General features: G+C 60.8%; 1 protein-coding gene across 22 annotated transcripts; it reads right to left on the reverse strand.

Annotated features, from left to right (window-relative positions):
- Nucleotides 1-382: 382 nt before the first annotated feature.
- ATP8B3 (ATPase phospholipid transporting 8B3) lies at nt 383-26,169 on the reverse strand. 22 transcript variants are annotated; one of them, XM_078361413.1, is made up of 30 exons: nt 26,079-26,169; nt 25,555-25,654; nt 24,629-24,687; nt 23,753-23,797; nt 23,440-23,553; nt 22,449-22,547; nt 21,906-21,967; nt 21,398-21,470; nt 21,190-21,260; nt 20,334-20,416; nt 17,864-18,022; nt 17,287-17,375; nt 15,822-16,012; nt 15,527-15,735; nt 13,654-13,682; nt 13,409-13,565; nt 12,853-13,041; nt 12,659-12,771; nt 10,045-10,209; nt 9,822-9,933; nt 8,552-8,627; nt 8,001-8,097; nt 7,483-7,849; nt 6,661-6,884; nt 5,843-5,926; nt 4,558-4,797; nt 4,255-4,393; nt 3,898-4,025; nt 1,142-1,396; nt 383-869 (listed from the first exon to the last, which is right to left on the reverse strand). In XM_078361413.1, the coding sequence occupies exons 3-30, from the start codon at nt 24,644-24,646 to the stop codon at nt 576-578; spliced, it is 3,882 nt and encodes a 1,293-aa protein (XP_078217539.1). In that variant the 5' UTR covers nt 24,647-24,687; nt 25,555-25,654; nt 26,079-26,169; the 3' UTR covers nt 383-575. The 22 variants fall into 22 exon arrangements, 21 of the variants coding, with proteins under 21 accessions (XP_078217539.1, XP_054105327.2, XP_078217541.1 ...); XM_054249352.2 differs by having other exon boundaries at nt 12,853-13,053; XM_078361415.1 differs by having other exon boundaries at nt 23,366-23,553.
- Between the last annotated feature and the right edge of the window lie 1,695 nt (nt 26,170-27,864).

Below are 27,864 nucleotides of genomic sequence, written 5' to 3' on the forward strand. Positions count from 1 at the left end.
TGGTACCAGGCCTGGAGTTGATAAACCTCCTTGGGAGGGCCCAGCTGCCAGGCAGTAGGGGAGCCACGGCTTTTAATAAGCAACTTTTGGGCCTGGCGTGGCGGCTCACACCTGTAATCCCAACACACCGGGAGACGGAGGCGGGTGGATCACCCGAGGTCAGGAGTTCGAGACCAGCCTGGCCAACATGGAGAAAACACCGTCTCTAAATAAATAAATAAAAAGCAGCTTCTGAGAACAATGAAGCTTTACCAACGCGGTCAACCCCAGGGTGAAGAAAAGCTTTCCCTGCAAATACCCTCCTGGGCCACCAGAGGTCAGAGCTTCGACTTTAAAAAACAGGAGGGAATATCCCATCACAAAAGAAGTGTAGGGAAAAGTGTCTGAGTTAGCGCTGGGGTCAGATGGACCCTGGTTTATTAGAAAAAGAAAAGTGTGCAGACGCTTGTCTTCAGAGGAAGGCCTCCTGAACGCTGGGGGGCTTGTATAGGGCAATGACTGCTCCTCTGGGGGCAGGGGTGGCTGCTCCTCGACGGGCACCAGCAGCCACTCCATGCATGATGGGCGGGCTCCACCTACATAGGCCGCTGGCTCACGGATGATTCTCCCGGACTCGGTGGCAGCGTCTCCACCTGAGATTCCTGGGTGTCGTCTGAGAGCGGCGCCATCCCCTCCCGAGGGGGGTGGGGCTCCTTTTGCCAGCTCCTCCGGAACGGTGTCAAGGGCCTCAAAAACACCGACTCCTCCTCCGAGGATTCTGCCTGGCTCTCCAACGTCAGCTGGCCTGAAAGCAATGACTGGCTCGCCAGAGGTTGTGGCCGGCTCTCGGAAGATGACAGCTGGCTTCTGCTGAGCAACGGTGATCTCTCCTGAAAAGAATGTGACCTCTCCTTAGTCAGCAGCTTCTCAGGTGGCCTCTGCCTGGGTGACAGTGGCCTCTCCTGCACCCCCGGCAGTTGCTCCTGGAAAGACCCAGATAGCCTGTTGGTGCTGGCGAGCAAATTTTTGAGAAGGGCGGGTCGGTTTTCTGAATGAAAAGTGGAGACTATCCATTGAAAACAATGAGCTAGTTGCGGAGGGGGACCGTATCTCCTCGGAGGACACCCTCCCGTTGCTGGCGCTTCTTCCCCATGGACGATACCTTCCTGAGATGCCAGTGTGACTCCTTTGGGCTCAAGGACGCCTCTCCATCACATGGGACTGGGGAATCAGAGGCTATGTCATTGCTGACCCCTGGTCCGGTCCGCAGAATTGTGCCATGAGTGATGAGGTCCGCATATCCCTCATGGTGGGAGAAAGCGTAGCTGGAACGCCGGGCGTGAGACTCCCGGTATAAATGAGGCACGGGCTCCACGGTGAAAATGTCCTCTCTGGGGCCCTCCTCCACCTTCTCTTCCTGAAGAGCAGAGGGAAGAGCAGGGGAATCAGACTCCCATGCTTGGCTGATGGCTCTCGGGTGACCTGTCCCCCAGTAGGAGAGGCGGCATTCACAGCCCTCAGCCACTGTTGACTGCTGTGTTCTTCTCCACCCAAGTTGAGCCAACTACCGTCCTCGACTCCCATTGTAGAGTCCTAAGGAGAACTCGGGTCCTTTGCTCTTCAACACCCACTAATGGGCCTTGCCCTGGAAACTAATCCTGGATCAGCCAATCAGAGTCCTTCCCTGGGACTTAACCCTGGATCAGCCAATCAGAGTCCTTCCCTGGGACTTAACCCTGGATCAGCCAATCAGCGTCCTTCCCTGGGACTTAACCCTGGATCAGACAATCAGAGTCCTTCCCTGGGACTTAACCCTGGATCAGCCAATCAGCGTCCTTCCCTGGGACTTAACCCTGGATCAGCCAATCAGAGTCCTTCCCTGGGACTTAACCCTGGATCAGCCAATCAGTCCTTCCCTGAGACTTGACTCTGGATCAGCCACCAGGTGCCTTGGCTGCCCTTTGGCGGCAAATCCAGAAGAGGTGAGTCTGGGACAGCCGTGTGTCCAGCCTGCGCAGTAAAGGTGGCAGGAGCTGAGCAGGGAGAACAGAGGTGGCAGGGCAGGTACACCATCCAGGCAATTCTGGGGCCCATCTCGGCTGCAATCTGCTTTTCCACGCATGTTTTCGTTACATGGGCGATTAAGTCCCCCTCCCTTTTTTTGAGGGGGGTCTCGCTCTGTTGTCCAGACAGCAGCCCAGCAGCACAATCATAGCTCACTGAACCCTCACCTCCCAGGCTCAAGTGAGTCACCCGCTTTGGCCTCCCAAAGTGCAGAGATTACAGTCATGAGCCACCACGCCTGGCCGCCCTCTTGACCATTTTTATGCTTACAGCTCAGCAGCATGAAACACATGCACACAGTAGGGCAGCCACCATCACCATCTCCAGAACCTCTTCATCTTCCCAAACGGAAACCGCCCCCACAAAACACTCACTGCCCGTCCCCAGCCCCAAGTCCCTGGGACGCGCCATTCTACTTTCTGTCTCTGAATCTGAGGACTCTGGAGACCTCATTTAAGTCAATCAACTAATACTTCTTTTATGTCTGGCTTCACTCACTGAGAATCATGTTTTCTTTTTTTATCTGCAGAGACGGGGTCTCCCAAATTGCCAGGTTGCTCTTGAACTCCTGGACTCCGGCGATCCTCATCTCGGCCTCCCAAGGCGCTGCGATTACAGGCACGGACTACCATGCTCGGTTGCTCATTTATACTTTTTTGTAGAAACGGGGTCTCACTATGTCACCCTGGCTGGTCTTGGACTCCTGGGCTCCAGCAACCCTCCCGCCTCAGCCTCTCAGAGTGCTGGGATTACAGGTGTCACCGCGCCTGGCCTTGGGCACCATGCCCTCAAGGTGCGTCCACACTGTGGCCTGGGCCAGAGCCTGGCTCCTTCTCCCAGCTGTGTGCATGCGTGTCGGCCCACCCATCTGTCTGAGCTCCTCCTCTTGCCTAAACCATGTCGAGGCTTTTTCCGCCACCGCGACCCCCAACACCCCCATCATTCGTGGCAGAATCTGATGGTGTCGGCCAGGAACGGTGTGGCTCATGCCTGAAGTCCCAACATGTTAGGAGGCCAAGGCAGGAGGCTGCTTGAGCCCAGAGTTTGAGACCAGCCTAGACAACATAATGAGACCCCATCTCTAGAAAAAAACGAAGAATCTAGCTGGGTGTGGTGGTGCATGCCTGTGGCCTCAGCTACTTGGGAGGCTGAGGTGGGGGGACCATCTGTGCCTGGGAGGGGAGGGCTGCAGTGAGCCGTGAGTGCACCACTGCACTCCTGCCTGGGTGACAGGGTGAAGCCCCACCTCTAAAAACATTAATTAAATAGATAAAAACATTAAGTCCAGGTATGGGGGCTCACTCCTGTAATCCCAGCACTTTGGGAGGCCAAGGTGGGTGGATCACTTGTGGTCAGGAGTTCGAAACCAGCCTGGCCAACGTAATGAAACCTCATCTCTACTAAAAATACAAAAAATTAGCCGGGAGTGGTGGTGGGCACCTATAATCCCGGGAGGCTGAGGCAGGAGAATCGCTTGAACCTGGGAGACAGACGTTGCAGTGAGCCGAGATCACGCCACTGCACTCCAGCCTGGGCAACAGAGCAAGACCCTGCCTCAAAATATAAAAATAAATAATTAAATGAAAAGCCTGAAGATTCCGACAGCATCAGCATCAGACCCAGCGTGGCCTTTGGGTGCTCTCGGCCGCTGTGCCTGGGGAGTGAGGTCTCCCTTCCTGGGAAACCGGCCACCGGGGGCACTGGGCGTGTGTCGGGGGCTCTGCCCCAGCCCTGCATCTTGGAGGGCCCAGAGGAGCTGGGACACCTCATGGCCCCTGCGCCCGCCCTGTGTGGCTCCCCGACCGCGGTCCTGGAAGGTGGCAGGTGAGGACCCGAGGCCCAGGCCCACCTCACCTCGGCGCGCGCCTTCTTGAGGGCTTGAAAGATGATTCGGAGGCCCAGGACAGGCAGGGTGTTTGAGGACACGGTCAGCAGGACCAGCAGCAGGACGGACGGGGAGGACAGCACGCTGAGGTCGGCGTCTGCGGACAGGGCAGGGCCACAGGGAAGCTTGCTCGGGACATGCTGGGGGACGGGGCCTGTGACACCTGCGCTGCCCCCAGCTCCGAGGACGCCCGCAGGCCATGGAGCGCCTTTGCACCTTTGCACCCAGTCCTAAAGGAACCCCTTCCCCAGGAGACTCGGCTGGACCTTTCCCATGGTGGCCTCCCGCATGGCGACCGCCCCCGCCACTTCCCCACGGGGGCTCACACAGAAATGGGAAGGTCTTGGGGGACATTCTGAAGAGCCAGAGGCACTGGGTGGCGGTCGTCATGACGGCATAGAAACCCAGGCTGAGGAGGATGCTGAGCACGCACACGGCACTCCAGTACTTGATGATGAGAATGACCTGCACAGGCATCGAGCGGTCAGCGCGGCCCAGGGGCGCTTGCGGCTGGACTCCAGCCCCCGGGGCCCAGGAAGCGCACTGGCAAGGCCCCCAGAGCAGGGGTCCCTGGGGAGGAGACCTCGATGGCCATGTCCGAGGCCCCTGGGAGGGGGGACGTTGCCCACCTCCATGGTGACGGACAGGAGGCAGGACAGGGCCACCACGACCGCAAAAGACTGGTAGTCGCTGAAGCTGGCAGGTCCCGCCGTGTCCCAGCTGGTCCACAGGGTCATGAAGAAGTTGACCAGAGAGGCGGCCATGCCGTGGGCGACAGCTTGGAAGAAGACCCAGTAGTTGAAGAGCTCATCCTTCTGCCCCACCATGTACAGCTCCGGCTTCCCCAGGCTCTGCTCCGCACTCACGTCCTGGGGGCAAGGAGAGGCTCCTGGGACTGGGTGGGGGTGGGGGCCCCCAATAGAAGTCGGGACCTCCTCCGGCACGCCAATCGGGCGCCACTCTGTGTGTGGCTCCTGCAGTTTAACCGAGTTAAAGTAACGCCGGGCGCGGTGGTGCACACCTGCAACCTCAGCAAGCTGGGAGGTCAAGGATCGCTTAAGGCCAGGAGTTCGAGGCCAGCCTGGAAGACATAGAGAGACCCCCTATCTTTTTTTTCTTTTTTTGAGACGCAGTTTCGCTCTTGTCACCCAGGCTGGAGTGCAATGGCGCGATCTCGGCTCACCGCAACCTCCGCCTCCTGGGTTCAGGCAATTCTCCTGCCTCAGCCTCCCGAGTAGCTGGGATTACAGGCACGTGCCACCATGCCCAGCTAATTTTTTGTATTTTTAGTAGAGATGGGGTTTCACCATGTTGACCAGGATGGTCTCAATCTCTTGACCTCGTGATCCTCCTGCCTCGGCCTCCCAAAGTGCTGGGATTACAGGCGTGAGACACCGCGCCCGGCCAAAAGTCTTTAAAGTAGCTGAGTGAGGTGGTATCCCCCTGTAGTCCCCCGGGTCGCACTGGCCACAGCACAAGTGCTCCTTGTTGGCCACGTGTAGCCCGTGGCTTCTGTGCTGAGTTGCGAAAGTGTGGGACACTTCCATCATCCAGAACGTTCCCTGTGACCCACCCTCCCGTCTCCAGATCACGTAGCCGGGGCCTCCTGGGCCTGGGGGGTGATAAACCTAGCAGAGTCGTCTGTTCTGATCCCCTCCCCTCATTGCACGGATGGGTAGACAGAGGCACGGGGCCTCCAGCACAGGGTGGGGGCTCCCACACACAGGAGGAGCTGCGTACCCCACGATGAGCGTAAGCTCCACCGGGAGCAGCGCAGTGGCAGTGGGCAGGGAGAGGACCCTGCAAACACTACCCCAAGGTCTGAAGATCTCCCAGGCCCACCCCAGAACCAGGCCTCAGGGACGAGAGGATGAGCAGAGACCTGGAAGGGAGGCCTGGCCTCCCCCTGCTCACCTGCTCGAAGAGCCCAATGTAGAGAACCGGGGGGGTGCTGTAGAGGAGGTTGTAGAGGGCCAGGAACCATCCTTCGTACAGGGGCTGAGCCAGGGAAAAGGGTAAGGAGAACAAGTCAGCCTTCAAGGACCCTGCCAAGCAGGCACCCAGGGAGGCTCCAGGTGAGGCAGAAAGTGGAGTTACACTCAAGGTTGGAGGTGAGACTGGGGTGGGGTAAAGTGTAGCCTGACAGATAAAGGGTGGGAGGAAAGCGCCGTCACCCTCCCTCATTCCAGCACCTCTGAGCCTTTGATTTGATTGGATGGCTGTGCAGGCCGGGGCGGCGGCTCACACCTGTGACCCCAGCACCGTGGGAGGCCATGGTGGGCGGATCATCTGAGGCCAGAAGTTCGAGACCAGCATGGCCAACATGATGAAACCCCGTCTCTACTAAAAATACAAAAATTAGCTGGGCGTGGTGGCGCGTGCCTGTAGTCCCAGCTACTCGGGACGCTGAGGCAGGAGAACTGCCTGAACCCGGGAGGCGGAGGCTGCGGGGAGCTGAGATGGCATCACTGCACTCCAGCCTGGGTGACAAGAGCGAAACTCTGTCTCAAAACAAGGCAAAGCAAAACAACAGAGCCAGGCAGGGACCGTCACCTCCCTTCACCTGGTCTCCAGGCCTCTACAACTGCAGCCGTGCCATGTGGCCTCAGGCAAGCCCTGCCCACTGAGGGTCCTGGGGTTCTCAGCACACCCAGCGGGGCTCCGGGGGTCTGTGGGAGGGGCGTTGGCCCCCCAGAGGCCCCGGCCATGGGGCAACCCCGGGCGGGGCGCACCTGCGCGGTGAAGCCGTTGTAGAAGGCGAACCAGACCTGCACCATCATGCTGGCCATGGTCTTGTAGAAGAAGTAGCGCAGGAACTTGGAGATGCGCATGTAGGACCAGCGGCCATGCACCAGCAGGAGGCGCTGCAGGAAGCGGAACTGGCCCAGCACGAAGTCGCAGTTCTGAACCGCCTGCATGCCCTCCTGGCCCGCCAGCCCCACGCCCACGTCTGCAGCTGCAGGGCACAGGCAGTTGGTCAGTCCCCAGGCCCCCCCCAGTCCTGACCAGCCCCTTTCCACCCATTCCAGGCCCCCACACCGTTCTGCTCCCTTATCGGCTGCCCCCCACCTGCCCCAGGTCCCCCCCAATCCCACCACCGGCCCCATCAGGCACCCCCAACTCACCCCAGGCCCTCCCAGCCCTGCCATCCCCCATCAGCTGCCCCCCACCCCAGGCCCTCCCAGCCCTGCCATCCTCCACCAGCTGCCCCCCACCCCAGGCCCTCCCAGCCCTGCCATCCCCCACCAGCTGCCCCCCACCCCAGGCCCTCCCAGCCCTGCCATCCCCCACCAGCTGCCCCCCACCCCAGGCCCTCCCAGCCCTGCCATCCCCCATCAGCTGCCCCCCACCCCAGGCCCTCCCAGCCCTGCCATCCCCCACCAGCTGCCCCCCACCCCAGGCCCTCCCAGCCCTGCCATCCCCCACCAGCTGCCCCCCACCCCAGGCCCTCCCAGCCCTGCCATCCCCCACCAGCTGCCCCCCACCCCAGGCCCTCCCAGCCCTGCCATCCCCCACCAGCTGCCCCCCACCCCAGGCCCGCGGCTGCCACTCACTCTTGATCATGTTGACGTCGTTGGCGCCATCCCCGATGGCCAGGGTTACCACCTGGTGGTACTTCTTCACCAGCGCCACGATCAGGGCCTTCTGCTTGGGCGTCACGCGGCAGCAGATGACCGCCTGGCAGTGGGAAGCCAGGTCCACAAAGGTGCGCTCCTGCAGCTCCTCGGAGCTGCAGCGGACTCTGGAGTCCTGGGACGGCGGCGGGGCCAGCGGGATCCCGAAGCTCCGGAACATCACGGACAGGCGCTGGCCGTGGAGGAAGTCCGTCCTGGACGGGCCAGGCTCCTGCCACTCCTTGTCCACGTTCACGTTCTGCACCAGGGCACGCGGCTCCCTTCTCAGGGACACTAGAAGCTTGTCCTGGCCAGCCAGCGGGGAGGGGGCTATGCCAGGGCCATGGCCTCCAGCCCAGACTGACCCCGCCTGGCCTCGCCAGCAGTCCCCACCCTGAGCATGCAGCTCCTGCAGGCCCCGCCCTGGCGCCGGGACCCCCATCCACCCTGCTGCTCACCAGGAAGTCTCCGTTGATGACCAAGGCCAGGTTGACCCGGGGCAGGGACTTCTTGGTGAGAAAGTTGCTGCTGCCCCAGGAGGACTCGAGGACGCGGCTGCAGGCGCAGGGGCCACAGGCCAGGGGAGGGCGGGCTTCTCCCCGCCTCCCCCGGGCTCCACTGCGCCTCCCTTCTCCCGCCCCTGCCCCACCTCTTCCCCTCCCTCTCCCCCCACCCTCTGTCTCTGCCCTTCTCCCTCTACTGCCCCCTCCCCTTCCCCCATTGCCCCTCCCCCTCCCTTTCCCCGCCCCTCCCTCTCCCTCCACTGCCTCTTCCTCCACCCCTCCCCCGCCCCGTCCCTCCTCTGCTCCTCCCTCTCCCTCCTCTGCTCCTCCCTCTCTGCCTCCCGCCCTCTCCCTCTACTGTCCCCTCGCTGTCCCCTCCACTCTCCCTTCCTTCCACACGTCTCTCCCCCTCAGTCCCCCACTTCCCACTCTCGAGGCATGCACCTGGGTGCCCCTTGTCCTCACCTCCCCACCCCCCTCGCTCACCCCCAGCCCCCATTTCTTACGTGATCTCCTTCTCCTCCAGAATGACCGTGTTCTCTGACAGCAGCTCGCAGGCGAAGCCGATGTTCACAGCCGTCTCTGCAAAGCAGACCCGCTCAGCACGTCTCGGGGCCCTGCACCGGCTGGGGGGCCACGCCCACTCAGCCGGTGAACCCACCCCCGACCAATGGCAGCCGCTTGCCCCATCCCCTGGCCATAGTGATTGGTTCAGAGAAGGGCTTGTAACCAAGGCTGGCCAATGAGAGCCAGCCCTGAGATTCTGGCCGGGCCCTGGACTGCCCGGGGATGTCTGAGGCCGGGATCATCAGGCACATGGTGTAGCACCCACGTGCCTCAGGATCCCACAAAATGTCTTAATTTCCTTTTTTCTTTTTTCTGAGAGAGAGTTTCACTCTTGTTGCCAAGGCTGCAGTACAATCGTGCAGCCTCCACCTCCCAGGTTCAAGCGATTCTCCTGCCTCAGCCTCCTGAGTAGCTGGGACCACAGGCAGGTGCCACCACGCCTCGCTAATTTTTTTTTTTTTTTCCATTTTTAGTAGAGAGGGTTTCTCTATGTGGGCAGCCGGGCTGGTCTCAAACTATGACCTCAGGTGGTCCACCTGCCTTAGCTCCCGAAGTGCTGGAGTATAGGTATGAGGCACCGCGCCCGGCCTTAGTATCTTTTTAAATCAGAAGGGAAAAAACTTACTGTTTTTGCCTGGGCTGGCTCCTGGCCAAAAGAGGCCACCCTGAGAATCACTTTTTTTTTTTTTTTGGTTTGTTTGTTTGTTTTTGAGAGAAGGGCTCATTCTTTCACCCAGGCTGGAGTGCAGTGGCACAATCACAGCCCACTCAGTCTCCACCTCCTGGGCACAAGCCAGACTCCCACCTTAGCCTCTGGAGCATCTGCCACTGCACCCTCTGAGACTAGCAGCCTTTTTTTTTTTGAGATGGAGTCTCACTCTCTCCCCCAGGCTGGAGTGCAGTGGCACAGTCTTAGCTCACTGCAACCTCTGCCTCCTGGTTCAAGCAATTCTCTGCCTCAGCCTCCCACGTAGCTGGAATACAAGGGCCCACCATCGCACCTGGCCCATTTTTGTATTTTCAGTAGAGATGGTGTTTCACCATGTTGGCTAGGCTGGTTTCGAACTCCTGACCTCAGGTGATCCCCCTGCCTTGGCCTCCCACAGTGCTGGGATGACAAGTGTGAGCCACTGCGCCCCGCCTGGGACTTGGGGAAAGATTTAAGATCCACGCTGTGGGGTTCAGCCACCCTGAGCCCCCAGGACTCACCCTGCTTGTCCCCGGTGAGCACCCATATTTTGATGTTGCTCTTCCTGAGACACTTGATGGTGTCAGGGACGCCGTCCTGGAGTCTGTCCTCGATCGCTGTGGCTCCCAGGAGCTGGTGGGGGGCAGGCAGGACAGGGAAGACACTGAGCAGATGCCCAGCTTCCTGGCAGGGGCAGGAGAGTCCCAGGGCCCCCTTGGGTGCCCCCGCCATGCACCCACCCACCTTGAGGTTCTGTTCCATTTCACTGTACACCTGCTGCAGGGCCTGTGCCCGGTTATGCAGCAGGAGGCTGGCCTCCTGGTGGCGTGGCTGCCACTCCTCGTAAATGTCCTCAGGTACCTCCCTGTAGGCCAGGCACAGCGTCCGCAGGGTCTCCTGGGCAAAGGCCTAGGGGTCAGGCAGGGGGAAGCTGTCACCATTCTGAACCCGACATCCGAGGCCCAGCCCTCGCCAGTCCCCTGCTGGGCTCTGGAGCCTGCGCCCCTCTCCTCCACCAAGAGTCTGTTGCCTCCCCTACCCACAGCAGCCAGAAGGGGCTCAGAAAACTTGTGTAAGGCCCGGCGCGGTGGCTCACGCCTGTAATCCCAGCACCTTGGGAAGCCGAGGCAGGAGGATCACGAGGTCAAGAGATGGACACCGTCCTGGATAACACAGTTAAATCCTGTCTCTACTAAAAATACAAAAAATTAGCCGGGTGTGGTGGCACGCGCCTGTTGTCCCAGCTATTGAAAGGCTGAGGCAGGAGAATCGCTTGAACTCAGGAGGTGGAGGTTGCAGTGAGCCGAGATCACGACACTGCGCTCCAGCCTGGATGACAGAGTGAGACTCTGTCTCAAAAAGAAAAGAAAAGAGAAAGTGGGGAGGGGGGCCGGGCGCAGCGGCTCCCGCCTGTAATCCCAGCACTTTGGGAGGCTGAGGTGGCGGATCACCTGCGATCAGGAGTTTGAGACCAGCCTGGCCAACATAGTGAAACCCTGTCTCTAGAAATAGAAAAAACTAGCTGGGCGTGATGGCGCCCGCCTGTAGTCCCAGCTAGTTGGGAGACTGAGGCAGGAGAATCACTTGAACCCAAGAGGTGGAGGTTTCAGCAAGCCAAGACCATGCCGCTGCGCTCCAGCCTGGGCGACAGAGCAAGACTGTCTCAAAAACAAAAGAACAAAAGACATCTGTCTTGGGGCGGTACACTTCGGGGTGCAGCTGCCTCCCCCTGTGTGTGCGTTGTTGGGGACGGTGTTTTGTGCCGTGCACAACCTACACAACTGTACATACCATCCCAGGTGCCTCAACCATGCAGTCCTCTGCAGTCTCCTCCCTTACTTCCTGTCCCTACACCACACCCACACTGCCCCCACACACACTCTCACACACCCAAACACATGCCCCCAACCCCCACACACACTCATACACACCCCACACACCCACACACACTCACACCCCACACACACACGCCCCCAACCCCACAACACTCATACACACCCCACCCACACACACCCAAACACCATACTCACACTGTCCCGCACACACACCCATGCATACCCACACACACCTACACACCCACACACACCTACACACCCACACACACTCATATACACACCCACACACCCATGCACACACACACACAAACACCACACACCCACACACTCAGCCCCACACACCCACATGCCACACACCCGCACAGCCCCCACATACACCTACACACCCACACACCACCCACTCACACCCACGCCCACACCCACACACCCCCACACACACCTACACACCCCTACACACACACTCCCAAACACACCACACTGACACCCACACACCCACACTCAGCCACACACCTACACACACCCCACCCCCCACACACCCATGTCCACACACACACACCCACATACCCTGACGCCCACACTCATACACACCCCACACACCCACACACACTCACACCCCACACACACACGCCCCCAACCCCACACACACTCCTACACACCCCACACTCAGCCACACACCTACACACACCCCACACACACTCATATACACACCCCACACACACCCATGCACACTCACCCACACCCACACACACCTACACACCCACACAACCAAACACCACACACCCACACACAGCCCCACACACCCCCACAGCCCCCACATAAACCTACACACCCACACACCACCCACTCACACACTCCCAAACACACCACACTGACACCCACACACCCACTCAGCCACACACCCACACACCCATGTGCACACAGACACCCACATACACCAACACCCACACGCACACACTCACACCCCCCACACACACCTACACACACCCACGCACACACACCCACGCACACGCACACACACCCACGCACACACACCCACGCACACACACCCACTCACACCCACACCCACACACCGCTACACACACACTCCCAAACACACCACACTGACACCCACACACCCACTCAGCCACACACCCACACACCCATGTGCACACACACCCCCACATACCCCAACACCCACATGCACACACTCACACCCCCACACACACCTACACACACCCACAAACACACACACCCACGCACACGGACACACACCCCCACGCGCACACACACACACCCACGCACACACACCCACGCGCGCACACACACCCACGCACACACACCCACGCACACGCACACACACACCCACGCACACGCACACACACACCCACGCGCACACACACACCCACGCACACACACCCACGCACACGCACACACACCCACGCGCGCACACACACCCACGCACGCACACCCACGCACACACACCCACGCGCACACACCCACGCGCACACACACACACACCAGCCGTCCCCCCTGCAGGGACTCACAGCCAAGGCCACCTCTGTGGCGAATTCCGTCGCCCCTCTGCTGTGCAGACGCTCGAAGATGACCGTGTCAGCGCCCTTGGTGTAGAGGCAGATGGTGCCCTCTGGCTTTCGGACTGCAGGGGAACGGGCGCTGCTGCCCACAGAGGCCCCTGCTGCCCACCCCCTGGGGGCCCGGGACGTGGCGCGGGGCTCACCCAGCACGGACATCCGTTTCCGCGTGCTGTTGAAGTCCATCATGGCCAGGACCCGGTACACCCGCTGCTCCCCCAGCTCCATGACAGTGATGGTGTCCTGGGTGCGGGACAGGAAGACGTAGCCGAAGTTCCGGGCCGCGGTGACCAGCACCTCCTCATCCGGGGAGGCCGCCTGGTACAACAGCTGGCCTGTGGGGGGGGCTGTTTTGGGGTCACACGGTGGAGTCCCATCACCGTCTCCGCAGTGCAGGGGGGGAGCCCAGTGCGCGGAGGGAAGGGTGGCAGGTCCCTTGGGCTCCAGCTGCAGGCCCGGACGTCCTTTGGCCCTCCCGCCCCATACTGGGCCATGTTGCCTGGGCTCCAGGCCCGGACACCCTCAAGGTGGCGCTGGGGTCACCGGCCCGAGTGCCCCCTAAGCCAGATGGATGGAGCCCTGGAAATGGGCTGCGTGAGCGGTGAGGCTGGGGACACGGTGCCCAGGGCCTGAGCCACCGCAGCGACGGGGAGGTGGGGAGGTGGGGAGGCGGGGAGGCAGGCAGGGGCCGGGGGCGCTCACTGCAGCTGTCCCGAACCGTCACCGTGTGGCAGATGGCCAGCAGGCGCCAGAACTCCCGCACCGCCTCGTCCCGGTCGCTCCGCACCAGCCGCAGCAGGGCCGCATTGTGGAAGAGCAGCTTCCCATCCGAAAACTCATTCCACAGGTAGGGGTTCTCCTGGGGTGGCGGGGACGGCTGGCTGTGGGGCGCCGCTCCCCTGCCCCAGGCTCCTTACCGTCCCTCGCTGCAGGGTGGGCAGGCTCACCTTAGGTCCCCTGGCCTCCGAATCCGGCCCTGGGGAAAGACCCAGCTTCAGGCCCCCACTCTGTCAGACGCCCCACGTGGGATCCCACAGCCCCTGCCCCCCAGTCTCAGGCTTCCTGGGGCCACCAGATGCAGCCACACAAGCCAGGCCCCCGGCTCCAGAACTCACACCCCAAGCAATCTTGGGTGAAAGGTGACCTCCGTTTCCACCATCGACACAAAGTGGGGAACATGGGAGCACCCCATCCTGTCTCCCAGGGACCCCAAAAGGACAGCCAGAGTTGGGTGCAGCCCTGGCCAGAAAACGTGTTTTGTGCTCCTTCTGGGGGTTTTCTTTTTTTCTTTTTATGAGATGGAATCTCGCTCTGTTGCCCAGGCTGGAGAGAAGTGGCAAAAACTCAGCTCACTGCAACCTCCACCTCCCGGGTTCAAGTGATTCTACCGCCTCAGCCACCCGAGTAGCTGGGATTACAGGCGTCTGCCACGACACCTGACTCATTTTTGTATTTTTAGTAGAGACGGGGTTTCTCCATATTGGTCAGGATACTCTCGAACTCCTGACCTCAGGTGATCCGCCCGCCTCAGCCTCCCAAAATGCTGGGATTACAGGTGTGAGCTACCATGCTCAGACTTTTTTTTTTTTAAGACAGAGTATCGCTTTGTCACTGAGGCTGGAGTATGCGCGATCTCGGCTCACCGCAACCTCCGCCTCCTGGGTTCAGGCAATTCTCCTGCCTCAGCCTCCCGAGTAGCTGGGATTACAGGCACGCGCCACCGTGCCCAGCTAATTTTTGTATTTTTAGTAGAGACGGGGTTTCACCATGTTGGCCAGGCTGGTCTCGAGCTCCTGACCTCAAGTGATCTGCCCGCCTCAGCCTCGGGCCCATTTTTCTGTGGCTGAACCTGAACCGTTTCTTGGGGACTGGTCACTGCATTAAATTATGACCCAGTCAGGTGTTCCGAGATCCTGGTCTAAACCACGCGCGCCGCTTATAAATTAGACCCAGGATTGGCAAACTACACTCCACCCCATCATCAATTTCTATATGGCCTCCGAGCTAAGAATTGTTCTTACATTTTTAAATGGTTAGGGAAAAAATGACAAGATACTATTTTGTGACCTGGGAAGTACTAAGAAATTCGAATTTCAGCATCCACAAATAAAGGCTTGTGAAAGTCAAAAGGAGACTAGTGGCCAGGTGTGGTGGCAGCTCTGTAATTCCAGGGCTCTGGGAGGCAGAGGCAGATGGATCGCTTACACCCAGGAGGTCAAGCCCAGCCTGGGCAACATAGGGAGACACCCCCTCTTGACACAAAATACAAAAATAAGCCGGGTGTGGTGGGGTGCTCCTGGAGTCCCAGCTACGTGGCAGGCTGAAGCGGGAGGATGGCTTGAGCCCAGGAATTCAAGGCTGCGGAAGCCACTGCACTCCAGTCTGGGTGACAGAGCGAGACCCCCATCTCAAAAAAGAAAATACTTTTTAAAAGTTTGGCCGGGGGTGGAGGCTCACACCTGTAATTCCAACATTTTTAGCATTTTGAAGGCTGAGGCAGGCGGATCACCTGAGGTCAGGAGTTCGAGACCACGCTGGGTAACATGGTGAAAACCCATCTCTACTTAAAAAAAAAATAAGAAAACTAGCCAGGCAGGTGGTGCAGGAGGTGGAGGGTGCAGTGCGCTGAGATCACACCGCTGTACTCTAGCCTGGGTGCCAGGGTGAAACTCCCTCTAAAAAACAAAACTTTGCTGCCCCTCCAAAAGAAAGCAGGCCATGTAGCTCTGGTTCCCTGGTGGAGATTTGGGTGGGAGTGCTGGGCATGGGGCCAGCCGTGGCTCTGGTCCGTGGGTCCCCGAGCTCAGGTGCCGCCCGCACCGTAGACGCGGCCGTCGATGCAGCACTGGTTGAAGGTCAGGACGTTCTGAGTGAGCGTCCCCGTCTTGTCTGAGAAGATATATTCCACTTGGCCCAGGAGGTCGTTGAGGCTGGTGCTTCGGGCCCTGGCCGGCACGTCCTGCGCCTCATGGTACATCTTCACGTCCCAGTTGATGAAGATGCTGTTCCCCAGGTAGAGGAACTCAGATCTGCGGGGGCGCACGGGGGCTCGGTCAGCCCCGACTGCTCCCCGTTCCGCATCTGAACCCGGGACGGCCGGCCAGCGGGGACTCACATGATGAACATGGCCATCGGGATGGAGACACTGAGCAGGATGAGGAAGCCCCAGAACACGAGGAAGGCGTCTGCGGCCACGCTGCTCCTGTGCAGGGCGGTGACGTAGTGGTGTCTGTCTCTGAAGTCTCTGGCCCAGAAACCCGAGCTGAAGGCCAATACCAGGGAGACGAGGACCACGGAGATGAAGATCTGGGAGGCGGGAGAGCCCGGAGTGAGGGGCGAGACGGGGCGGGTGAGGGGGAGACGGGGCGGGTGAGGGGGCGAGACGGGGCAGGTGAGGGGCGAGATGGGGCGGGTGAGGGGGAGATGGGGCGGGTGAGGGGGCGAGATGGGGCGGGTGAGGGGGGAGACGGGCGGGGCGGGTGAGGGGGGAGACGGGGCGGGTGAGGGGGGAGACGGGCGGGGCGGGTGAGGGGGGAGACAGGGCGGGCGAGGGCGCGGGCCTCCACTCTGCCATCAGGACAGGGTGAATGCAAAGGTAAGGCTGGGGCCGGCGCGGTGGCTCACGCCTGTAATCTCAGCACTTCAGGAGGCCGAGACAGGCAGATCACTTGAGGTCAGGAGTTCAAGACCAGCCTGGGCAACAAAGTGAGACCTCATCTCAACAAAAAAGCTCACAAATAAGGTAGTCAGGCATGACGGCACACACCCGTGGTCCCGGCTGCTCAGAAGGCTGCAGGAGCTACAAGGACGGCACCAAACTCCATCCCATCCCGGGCAATACAGCGGATGGAAACACATTTATTTATTTTTTATTTGCATTTGCTTTTTGAGACAGTCTTGCTCTGTCGTCTCAGTCCCCTGCAGCCTCCCCCTTCCAGATTCAAGCAGTTCTCCTGCCTCAGCCTCCCCAGTAGCTGGGATTACAGGCAAGCACCACCACACCTGGCTAATTTTCAACTCCTGACCTCAGGTGATCCTCCCACCTCAGCCTCCCAGTGTGCTGGAATTGTAGGCATGAGCCATCTCTCCCAGGCTAAAAAACATTCTATTTTATAAAACTTTTGTGAAAATTTATTATTATTATTATCAATATTATTTTGAGATGCATCTCACTCTTGTCACCGAGGTTGAAGTGTAGTGGGGCAATCCCGGCTCACTGCAGCCTCCGCCTCCGGGGTTCAAGCAGTTCTCCTGCCTCAGCCTCCCCAGTAGCTGGGATTACAGGTGCTCGCCACCACGCCCGACTAATTTTTGTACTTTTAGTAGAGATGGGGTTTCACCATCTCTACTAAAGATAGCCAGGCTGGTCTTGAACTCCTGATCTCAGGTGATCGGCCCGTCTCGGCCTCCCAAAGTGCTGGGATTACAGGCGTGAGCCACCGCGCCCAGCCAAAAAATTATCTTAATCAAAGACCTGCCCACAGGATCAGGCCACACATTTTGCAGAAGAGGGAAACTGGGGCCTAGAAGATGATATCCCTGCTCCGTCGGGCCCCTCCTGTGTCCCTGGGGCAGCTCACCACGACCACCAGCTTGTTCATCATGAGATCTAGCTTGGTTCTCTTCAAATGGATCTTGCCACAGTTCTTCATGATTTTTGTGTCAAAACCTGCAGGGTTTACAAATATGTATCCATCCACCCATCACTCACCCACTCACCCATCCACCCATCTACCCACCCCACCACCCATCCACCCAGCCACACATCTGCTCACCCATCACCCACCCACTCATCCACCCACTCATCTACCTGTACCCATCCATCCACCCATTCCATCCTCCCATCTACCAATCCATCCATACACTCACTCACCTATCATTCATCCATTAATCCATCCATTCACCCACCCATCCATCTGCCCACTCATCCACCCACCACCTCACCCACCATCCACTCACCCATCCACCCACCCATCCACCCATCCACTCACCCATCCACCCACCCAGCCACCCACCCATCCGCCCACTCATTTATCCATCTATCTGTCTATCCATCCATGCACCCGTCTACCCAGCCGTCCGTCCACCCATCCCCACATCCATCCACCACGCCCCCATCGGGACAGCTCCTGCTCAAGGACCCTGGTGTGGCGGTACCAGCATAAATCACCAGCCCGTAACAGGTGTCTGTGTTGCGAATCTTGCAGCCTCGGAGGAGGAGGTTACCAATGTCCAGGGAATATTTCTTGTCATTCCATTCCAGGCACCCCACGAAGTGGTGCAGCCGGCTGTTGGGCGCCTCACATGTCACTGTGCCTGTGGGCAGCCAGGTGGTCAGTGGGTCAATGGGCTCCGGCTCCCCGCACCCCCCGCATTGGGAATGTCTGAGCTCCATGAGAACAGGTGCCAGCCTCATCTCAGCTATGCTCTGACCGCAGGGCACAGCCCAGCACCTGCACACAGTAGGTGCTCAATAAATGTGTCAAAAGGGAAGAGGAGAAGGAACACCTGCTCGAGGAGCCTCCTCCTGGGTGCCGGAGACCATCCACCATCCCCCCGTTCACCAACACCCTACAATGGCCTCACTTCTGTTGGAGAAAACAGGTTCAGACTACACAGACTGGCCCAGGGCAGCGTTCAGTGAGGGTTAAAATGATATTGGGGCATGAGGCTGGGACCCCAGAAGGGAGAGGGGCCACAGGGGTCCTGACAGGTCCTCCTCTGCCTCCTCGTCACGCCTTAGGGATGGGAGCCTGACTGTCCTGAATGTAGGAACTGGAGACATCTATGTCGGGAGGGCAGAGGGCAGAGGAGACACAGGGCAAGCGCACACCCCACGCCTCTTCCTCTGAAGAACGGGTTCGTGCCCAGTGACGATGCTGGGCAGGTGTCCAGGGCCAGGCCCGCAGAAACCCTCCTTGCTCACCCAGGAAAAGAGGGAAAGGAGGAGTCACCGCCTGTCTGTGAGTCTGTGCTCCAGCGGCATGAAATAAAGGAGCCGGCTGGGAGCCGCGCCTCATGCCTGTCATCCCAGCACTTTCAGAGGCCAGGGCAGGCGGATCACCTGAGGTCAGGTGTTCGCGACCAAGGCTGACCAACAAGGTGAAACCCCGTGTCTACTAAAAATACAAAATTAGGTGGGTGGCAGGCGCCTGTGAACCCAGCTGGTCTGCTGGGGAGGCTGAGGCAGGAGAATCACTTTAACCCGGGAGGCAGAGGCTGCAGTGAGCCGAGATTGCACCACTGTACTCCAGCCTGGGCAACAGAGACTCTCTCAAAAAAAAAAAAAAAGTGAAGCTGCAGCAGTGACTGTTTCCACCCCACTCGTGAAACACCTCCAGGTGGAAATTAACAAACAGCCAGGCCAGGCCGTCAAGTGGGGGCAGCGCTCGGTTCTTAGAGGCCTTTCCCACCACGGGAATTGCCAGCCGACGCACACAGGGCGTTTTCAATAAAACAACAGAAACCTGGGCCAGGCGTGGTGGCGCACACCTGCAAACCCAGAACTTTGGGAGGCTGAGGTGGGCGGATCACCTGAGGTCAGGAGTTCAAGACCAGCCTGGCCAACACGGTGAAACCTCATCTCTACCAAAAATATAAGAAATTAGGCGGACATGGTGGCAGGTGGCCGTAGTCCCAGCTCCTTGGGAAGCTAAGGCAGGAGAATCGATGGAACCCTGGAGGCGGAGGCTGCCGTGAGTTGAGGTCGCACCACGGCACTCCAGCCTGGGCAACGAGAGCAAAATTCCATCTCAAAAAAAAAAATCAACAACCAAGCATGACTGAGTTATGGGTGAATTTCGCACTGAATAGAATATAGCACCTGCTTTTGGTTTTGACACAGGGGTCTCACTCTGTTGTCCAGGCTGAGTGCAGTGGCGCGATCACAGCTCACTCCAGCCGTAGCCTCCCCCCCACCTCAACCTCCCAAGTACCTGGGACCACAGGAGGGTGCTACCACGCCCAGCTCATTGTTTTACTGTTTGTAGAGATGGGGTCTCGCTATGTTGCCCAGGCTGGCCTTGAATTCCTGGCTCAAGCGATTCTCCTGCCTCAGCCTCCCAAAGGGCCGAGATTCCCGGCGTGAGCCACCATGCCTGGCCGGCACAGTTTTACTGTTTGTAGAGATGGGGTCTCGCTATGTTGCCCAGGCTGGCCTTGAATTCCTGGCTCAAGCGATTCTCCTGCCTCAGCCTCCCAAAGGGCCGAGATTCCCGGCGTGAGCCACCATGCCTGGCCGGCACAGTTTTACTGTTTGTAGAGATGGGGTCTCGCTATGTTGCCCAGGCTGGCCTTGAATTCCTGGCTCAAGCGATTCTCCTGCCTCAGCCTCCCAAAGGGCCGAGATTCCCGGCGTGAGCCACCATGCCTGGCCGGCACAGTTTTACTGTTTGTAGAGATGGGGTCTCGCTATGTTGCCCTGGCCGGCACAGTTTTACTGTTTGTAGAGATGGGGTCTCGCTATGTTGCCCTGGCCGGCACAGTTTTACTGTTTGTAGAGATGGGGTCTCGCTATGTTGCCCTGGCCGGCACAGTTTTACTGAAGCAACAGCAACAACAGCGACGACAAGGAGATACCCCAACTTTTCCAGATTTGAGGGACATGACTCTGCTCACTGCCTCTCACCTTGAAAGGACGCCATCTTCCTCACGGTGGTCAGTTCCTGGTGAGTGACCGTCAGGGCCTGTCTGAACTTCAAGTTGGTCTCCCTGGTGGGAGGCAGGGAGGGAGGTGAAAAGGGAGGTGATAGAGGCTTCGAGGAGCCCCCAGGCCCCTTCTGGAGTCACTCAAACGCTTTCACTGAGCACCGACTGTTTGCCAGCTGCTGGTCAGATGGCTGAGGCCCAGAGAGGGAGAAGGCCTTGCCCAAGGCCACACAGCACATTTGCCTGAGGGCTGAGGCCAGGGCCTAGGGTGTCCTGCCCTTGGGAACACAATGGGGCCTGCAGCAGTGAATGCCCGGGAGGGTGGGCTTCTTCCCCTGGACCCCTCCCACTACCCCTGCTGGCTGGAAATGCACCCTCGGCACCTGTGCCAGACATACTGAGTGACTGAGGGTGACTGACCAATCTCTGAGTCAGCTTGGCTTGCTGCCTCCTTGGTGACAGGGTAAGGGGGCTCCTCCAGGCCCTACGCCCCTACGCCTCCCCCAGCGATGCCACAGCTGCTCACCCGGCAATGTCCCCACCCCCCAGGGTCCCCAGCGATGCCACAGCTGCTCACCCGGCAATGTCCCCACCCCCCCAGGGTCCCCAGCGATGCCACAGCTGCTCACCCGGCAATGTCCCCACCCCCCCAGGGTCCCCAGCGATGCCACAGCTCCTCACCCAGCAATGTCCCCACCCCCCCAGGGTCCCCAGCGATGCCACAGCTCCTCACCCAGCAATGTCCCCACCCCCCCAGGGTCCCCAGCGATGCCACAGCTCCTCACCCGGCAATGTCCCCACCCCCCGGGGTCCCCAGCGATGCCACAGCTCCTCACCCGTCAATGTCCACTGTCTCCACATAGCAGAGGCTGCTGGGCTCCGTGCTGGCCAACAAGAGCATATCGGCCTGGGGGTGGTGGAGGTGAGGTGGGGCTAAGAGGGGTGGGGGGGCGGCATTGCAGGAGGGGATACACGACACGTGGGGAGTGAGGAGCCCTGCCCGCCCTGGGAGGGGTGCTCTCAGTGGGGGGAAACCCAGCTCACCGGGACGATGCTGTCCTTGTGGAGACAGACCACATCCCCCACGCACAGGTCCTTCCATTTCTTCCACGTGAAGCTGCGGGGAGAGGGGCTGTCGACTCTTCCCCACTGGGAGAGCAGAGGCTGTTGCCTGTCTCCTAGGACGCCTTCCCCGACCTCCCACCCCACTCCCCTCGGTGTCTGCGCTCCCACCCAGTGACCTCCAGGGCCCTCGTCCCCACGTCCTCTCCAGATGTTCCCTGTCCTCCCATCGCCCGCAGCTCTGCAAGGGTTTGGCATCTGGGCCTCAGCCTCTGTCCCCATCAGGCAGGCGCCTGATGAATGCAGGCCCATTCCTGGGGGACTCAACCAGCCAGGAGGTTGGGGGCATGAATGGTGACAGACACCTGGCCAAGCACCCTGCCCTGCCGAGACAATGACCCTCCTGGGCCGGAGCCCCCATGTCCCCCCGTGTCCCCCCGTGTCCCCCGTGTCCCCCCGTGTCCCCCCATGTCCCCAGCTGCAGCCTCACCTCTTCCCCATCAGAATCTGGCAGGGCCTGTTGTTGATGGCTCTGTCACTCTTGTGTCTCCCCTGGGCCAGGAGGGAAAGGATCAGACAGACCATCCAGCCTCTCCCGCCCCCACCCAGGCCGCTGCCACGTTGCAGCCCAGGAGTGCCCGCCCGAAACACAGGGTCCCTGTCCGCCAGCCCCATGCCATTCTGCACCTGCTCAGGGATCCCCGGTCGTGCGGGCCACTGGACCCGCTGCCGTCAGTGGGCAGAAGACAGGCGTGTTGCCCACCACCCAGTGTGCCTGCCAGAGCAGACCACCACCCACCAAAGCTCAGTGGCCCCAAAGCCACACAGCCGATGGAGTCCAGGCCACCAGCGGCACCTGCCCAGTGTGGATGCTGGCAGGTAAGGATGATGCAGCCCTGACAGCCCCGGCTCCCCAGGCCCACGTTCCCCTAAAGCTCCAGGAAGCCCAGGCCTCCTCCACTCTCACCCAGGGCTCAAGGAACCCCTGCCCCACCCCCGGACCCCCAGCCAGCCACATCCCCACGACACTCACAATGTCATCCACCAGGTCCCGGGTGGCACGGATGAAGAGGAGGCAGATCATGGGAGCGAAGAGTGAAAACCAGGGCAGTGTGGAGATGTCAGGAATGCTCTGATGCGGGGGGAGCCACAGGGAGGGGTCACACTAGCCCCTCCCTGTCCCTCCCCTCCCACCGAGCCAACTCGCCCACTTCAGCCGGGGTCCAGCCACCTCCCACACCCCAGCCCTCGGGACAACCCCCCTGGCATCCCACCACCTGCCTGGAAGGTCTCCCACATGCCTCCTCATCTCCCCAGCAAACTCTTCTCCAGTCTAAGCCCAGCTCCCTTGTCGCCTCCTCCAGGGAGCCCTCCCCAGCCCCAAGCTTGGCTCTCACTGCTCCGCCTCCCTCCTGTGTCCCTGCTTCCCCGGGTCGCCCTGCAGGTGTGAGCTCCACCATCCCCCACCCCAGTGCCCCAGCCAGTGGCCTGCACACAGTAGGTGCTCCATTAATGCTGAATGAGTTGATGGATAAAAGGAGAACCTCTCTCTTCATACAGAACAGAAGTGAGATGTTGGGTGGGGGTGGGTGCTCTGAAAACAGCCCCACGCTGGCCTGGGAAGCAGCTCTGTGGGTTCGGGTCGGGGGACATGCTCTGGGCCCCTCCTTCCCCCTTGCTTCTGAGGTCAGCTCAGAGCGCAGGGGCCAGGGGAGCCGTGTGGCCGAGGTCGTCCAGGCTGGGGAACAGCTGTGCCTCCCGACACCCAGCCCTGCCCAGCAGGAACCCACGGGGTGCAGAGAGGGTGCCATGCTCGGACCTGGAAGGTCCCTCCATCCAACCTCGTCATTCAGCATGTATTGAGTGCCTCTTGTATGCCAGGGCCTGGGAAGGGCAGTGGGGACTCAGTAATGATGGTCCCAGTCTGTGGGGAGCAGGGCATGAACCCACCTGTCACACAGACAAATACATTGGTGCTGCCAGGTGGCCAGGGAGGGCTTCCTGGAGGAGGCCACACGCCTCACCTGCAGGATGATGATGAGGAGGAAGTACAGGTTGGACACGTGGTGGAACTGCTCGTACAGGGTCAGTGGCAGGAACGAGAAGAAGTTGTACTTGGCTGTGCGGATGACGTTGGTCTGGAACGAGAGCCACCGGCCACCTGATATGGGGGTGCTGCCTAGGCCAGGGGATGGGGGTGCTCAGCAGGTGGCGGGATACAAACACAAGCAGAGGCAGCACTCAGGAGATGCGACAAATAGATTTCCAGGGGGGCCAGGGCAGCGGCTGGGGCGGGGGAGGCGTGGGAGGCGCGGGAGGCGCGGGAGGGGCCCCCACCTTGTGCTTCTTCCTCCGCCAGCACAGGACCACCTTCTCCTTGAGCTGCGAGTTGTAGGCGCGATTGTTGGCCTGGACCTCCCAGGTGAACGCTGCAGCAAGGGCGGAGCTGGGCGTCCGTCGCAGGCCCAGGACACACATCCCTAACGAGGGCTGAGGGGGCCCCAGGGACCCAGGCACTGGGAGGCCAAGATGTCGGGCACCACCTAGCAGCTACCAGACCCCCCATAGTTGGCGCCGGCACAAGTGGATTCTGAGAGCGGCCACCCACACCTCCCCGCCACCCCCGTCACCATGGGCCAATCCTGAGCCTCAGAGAACAGACCCCTGGAGACCCTTTCAGACCCCTACACTTTACAGAGGGGGTAAACTGAGGTTCAGTGATGGTTTCTCCAAGGCCACAAGTCCAGCCGGCAGCCCAGGTCATTCTGGGCACGCAGCCCCCAAATCCTGAGCCAGATCTCCCAAGCCCGGTCGGTACTAGGGTTGTTGAGAACCCCAGGCAGGGCCTGGCGTGCAGGACTGGGGTGGTCTCCCCAGCCCTGTCAGCCTCAGCCCTGCACTTTATTTATTTTTTTTGAGACAGAGTCTTGCTCTGTCACCTAGACTGGAGTGCAAAGGTACGTTCTTGGCTCAGTGCAACCTCCACCTCCCGGGTCCAAGCGATTCCTCTGCCTCAGCCTCCCGAGTGGCTGAGATTACAGGCACCTGTCACCACACCTGGCTAATAAAAATTACTTTTAGTACTTTCAGTAGAGATGGGGTTTCACGGTGTTGGCCAGGCTGCTCTTGAACCCCTGACCTCAGGTGATCCGCCTGACCAGCCCTGCACTCTGCAATCCCTCCCACCTGCACCTCTCCCGCCAGGATCAGCACCTGAGTTCCTGTCCTCATCTTGGAGTTTTCTCTGGCCAAGGCTGCCCATGCTGGTGGGGCTGCAGGAGAGAGGGAGGGACCCGGGGTCACAGCAGTGGCCCCTGCACTCACTGGACCTTCACGGAGCTCATGGCCTAGGGGCTGACGCTCTAAAATACCACCTCCCACACCCATCTGCAGCCTCCCCCCAGTCTCTGAAGGTCCAGCCACTGGCTATGTGTCCTGCCTTGGATACGCTGAGACTCAGGGGACCCCAAGATGATCCCCAAACCTGCAGCATCCCATCTGCCAGTGTCCGCTGCCAGCCGCCCCTGGTCACCTCCCGCCATGACAGCCTCTGGTCACTGCTCCCCACACCTCCGCTTCCCTGGAGGCACCGCTCTCACCACCTCCTGGTTTCCATGACGCCCTCCTGCCCCACTCGCCCATATCGACAGGTAAGGGGCTCAATCATTTGTTGACTGACTGACTGGGACCCCTGGGCTAGATGTTACACCGAAAAGCACAGCGTGGGGGTCAGGCGTGGCCATCCTGCCCCACCCCCGGCTGGGAAGCAAACTGTGATGGGGGCGGCGGAGGCAGAGAGCAAATCCTCGGAAGATCCTGGAATCCTCCCCACTAGTGGGTTCAGGAACGTGGGTCTGGCTCTCGGGCTCTGCACCGGGGGCTGGGGTTTGGTCCCCTGTGAGGCTGGCAAAACCCCCCCCAGATGGCAGCAATTGCCCCCCACCTGCCAGCTCTCTAGCTGCGCCCTCCCCGCCAAGCCCCTGCCCCTGCTGTTCAGCCGCCAGGTGCAGCCCTCCTCACCCTTCCGGTGGTCTCCACTCATACTTCCCAGCCCAGCCAGGCTGGGCCCGGTGCTTTTCTCTGGGCCGCCCCTCTGCCTGGGGCGTCCCCCCCCATCCCAGCTCCGACCACCCTCTCACCTCCGCAGATGCCAGCAGGACCTGAGTCTTCCTGAGTCACGTCTGAGTCACCCGTGTCCCCAGGGCCTGGCTCAGGGCCGGCTCCGGTGCTCCTGGGAGCCTGGGCGGGGCCGGTGTCCATTCACCACGAGATAAAGGGAGGTTCAGGGTGAAGAGGGGCTTAGGCCGGGGGGGGGGTGGGGGGAGGTGGGGAGACCCCGGGGGCAGCCAGAATCCACCCAAAGCGCATTTGGAGGCGGACACAGACACGGACACAGCCTGGCCTCCTGCCCCCCTCACTAACCGGAACGCCCCATGACTCGGGAGCACCCCACTCCCGTCCTCCCGCAGCCGCCCTGGACAGGGGTCCCCAGTGCAGAGGACACCGGGCTGTCTGCAGCGCCTCCCGGGCCCCGACGGCGGGAACCTCTAGGAGCGCCTTCTCCACCGCCACCGCCAAAACCCCAGTTCTCAGCACGGGTGGGGCCCAGAGAGGGTGCGCGGGCCCCTGGGGACGCACAGCAGTGGGAGCGCCCGCCGCTCACCGGCGCAGTCCAGGCACGTGGGGGCAGGTCGCCGGCGTCCAGGGCGGCGGACGTGATGGAACCGTTAGCCGGGGACCAACGGTCCTGAAACGGGGGGCGGGGCCTCGGGGCCCGGCCAAGGCGAAGGTGGAGCCGATTGGGAGACGAGGGCGGGGCCTGGGGTGGGTGGGGCCAAGGCGTAGAGGGGGCGGGGCCTCGAGAGTGTGGCCAGGGCAGAAGGCGGGGCCGAGCGGAGCCTCGCAGAACAGGCCCGGGTTAGAAAACGTTCGGGGACCGTGCTTGGGTCTGGGGAGGGGGTCGGGGCTTTGGGGCGGGGCCTAGTAGGAAGGCGGGGCCGAGCGGGGTCTCGCCGTGCAGAGTAGGGGCGTGGCCAGAACCCGGCAACGTGACCAGAGAGGAAGGCGGGGCCTGACGGGGCCACGCAGAGCCGGGTCGAGGTAGGGGTGGGGCCAAGCCCCAGGGGCGTGGCCAGAGAGGCGGGGTTGAGCATGGCCCCGAAGAGCAGGGTCAAGGGCAGGGTCCGGCTGGGATCGGGGGCGTGACAAAGGAGGAAGGCGGGGCCGCGCAGAGCAAGCTCAGGGTAGGGGGGCGCTTGGGACGGCTCCAGGACAGAAGGTGGAGCCTGGGAGGGCCTCAGGGAGCAATGCCAGCGCAGGGCCGGGGCCTGGAGAAGAGGGTGCCAGCGCAGGGCCGGGGCCTGGAGAAGAGGGTGCCAGCGCAGGGCCGGGGCCTGGAGAAGAGGGTGCCAGCGCAGGGCCGGGGCCTGGAGAAGAGGGTGCCAGCGCAGGGCCGGGGCCTGGAGAAGAGGGTGCCAGCGCAGGGCCGGGGCCTGGAGAAGAGGGTGCCAGCGCAGGGCCGGGGCCTGGAGAAGAGGGTGCCAGCGCAGGGCCGGGGCTGGGCTTGGTCAGCGAGAAGGAACCTGCACTGTAGGGTGGGGTTGGAGGGTTCTTGTAAAGGTGGACCTGTCAGGCCAGAATGGACCTTCCAGACTAATCGGGGCTGAGGCTGGTGGGGCCCGCGTGGCAGAGTGCCTGTGGAAGGACAGCAGGTGACGGCAGGTACGCAGGGCGTGCCTGATCCAAGTCCTGGGATCGTTCGTTCATCCCATAAACGTTAAACGAGCGCCTCCTAGGCTCAGCACCAGGCTGGGGAGAGGCGGTGGAGGCCATTGAGACCACCCCAAGGCCAGGAGGAAGGCCGCAGGGTTCTGTCCAGCGGGTGGCAGGGGCTCAGGGATCCTTACTGAAGAGGGGGCAGGGGTGAGTTCAATGACAAGGCGAGGGCGGGTCCAGGCTGGAAGATGTGCAGAGGGGCTGATAATGAAATGCCTGCCCCCCGAGTGAGGCTTTGGGGTGAGGGCCCTAAGGGAGCAACAAACATGAGTGGGGGGGGATAGGCAGGTGACCTCCCCCATCAGTGGCAACCTCATGACGGTTCTGTGATCACAGACCCACCTTTCTTTGGAAGCCTACGTGGCCCTGGAGGCTGCCAGGGAACCTCTTTTTTCAGGGACAGGGTCTTGCTCTGTCACCCGGGCTGGAGTGCAATCAGGGCTCATCACAGCCTCCACCTGCTGGGCTCTGGCAGTCCTGCCTCAGCCTCCAGAGTAGCTGGGGCTATGACTATGCTCCTTTTGCTTCAGCACTTCCCCTGCACCTGCTTGCCCAGTGGTTACGAGGAAGAGCCAGGGCTCGGGGTTTGAACACACTGCTCTCAGAAACTTTAGAAGAGACCTGGTTGGGTGCAGCTGTGAGGACAGATTCCCCCTCCCCAGCCGTCACACAGA

This window comes from Callithrix jacchus, chromosome 22 (genome assembly GCF_049354715.1).
Source record: "Callithrix jacchus isolate 240 chromosome 22, calJac240_pri, whole genome shotgun sequence".
NCBI classification, from domain to species: domain Eukaryota; kingdom Metazoa; phylum Chordata; class Mammalia; order Primates; family Cebidae; genus Callithrix; species Callithrix jacchus.

Excerpts from the sequence above, each read along its gene's own strand:
- ATP8B3 (XM_054249348.2), bottom strand. The coding sequence starts at position 25,675 with ATGGACACCGGCCCCGCCCAGGCTCCCAGGAGCACCGGAGCCGGCCCT. Across the intron at positions 21,261-21,397 it reads ACAAGGACAGCATCGTCCCG|GCCGATATGCTCTTGTTGGC; the intron begins GTGAGCTGGGTT and ends CACCACCCCCAG. Across the intron at positions 8,628-9,821 it reads GCTCACCGGGGACAAGCAGG|AGACGGCTGTGAACATCGGC; the intron begins GTGAGTCCTGGG and ends TCTGCTTTGCAG.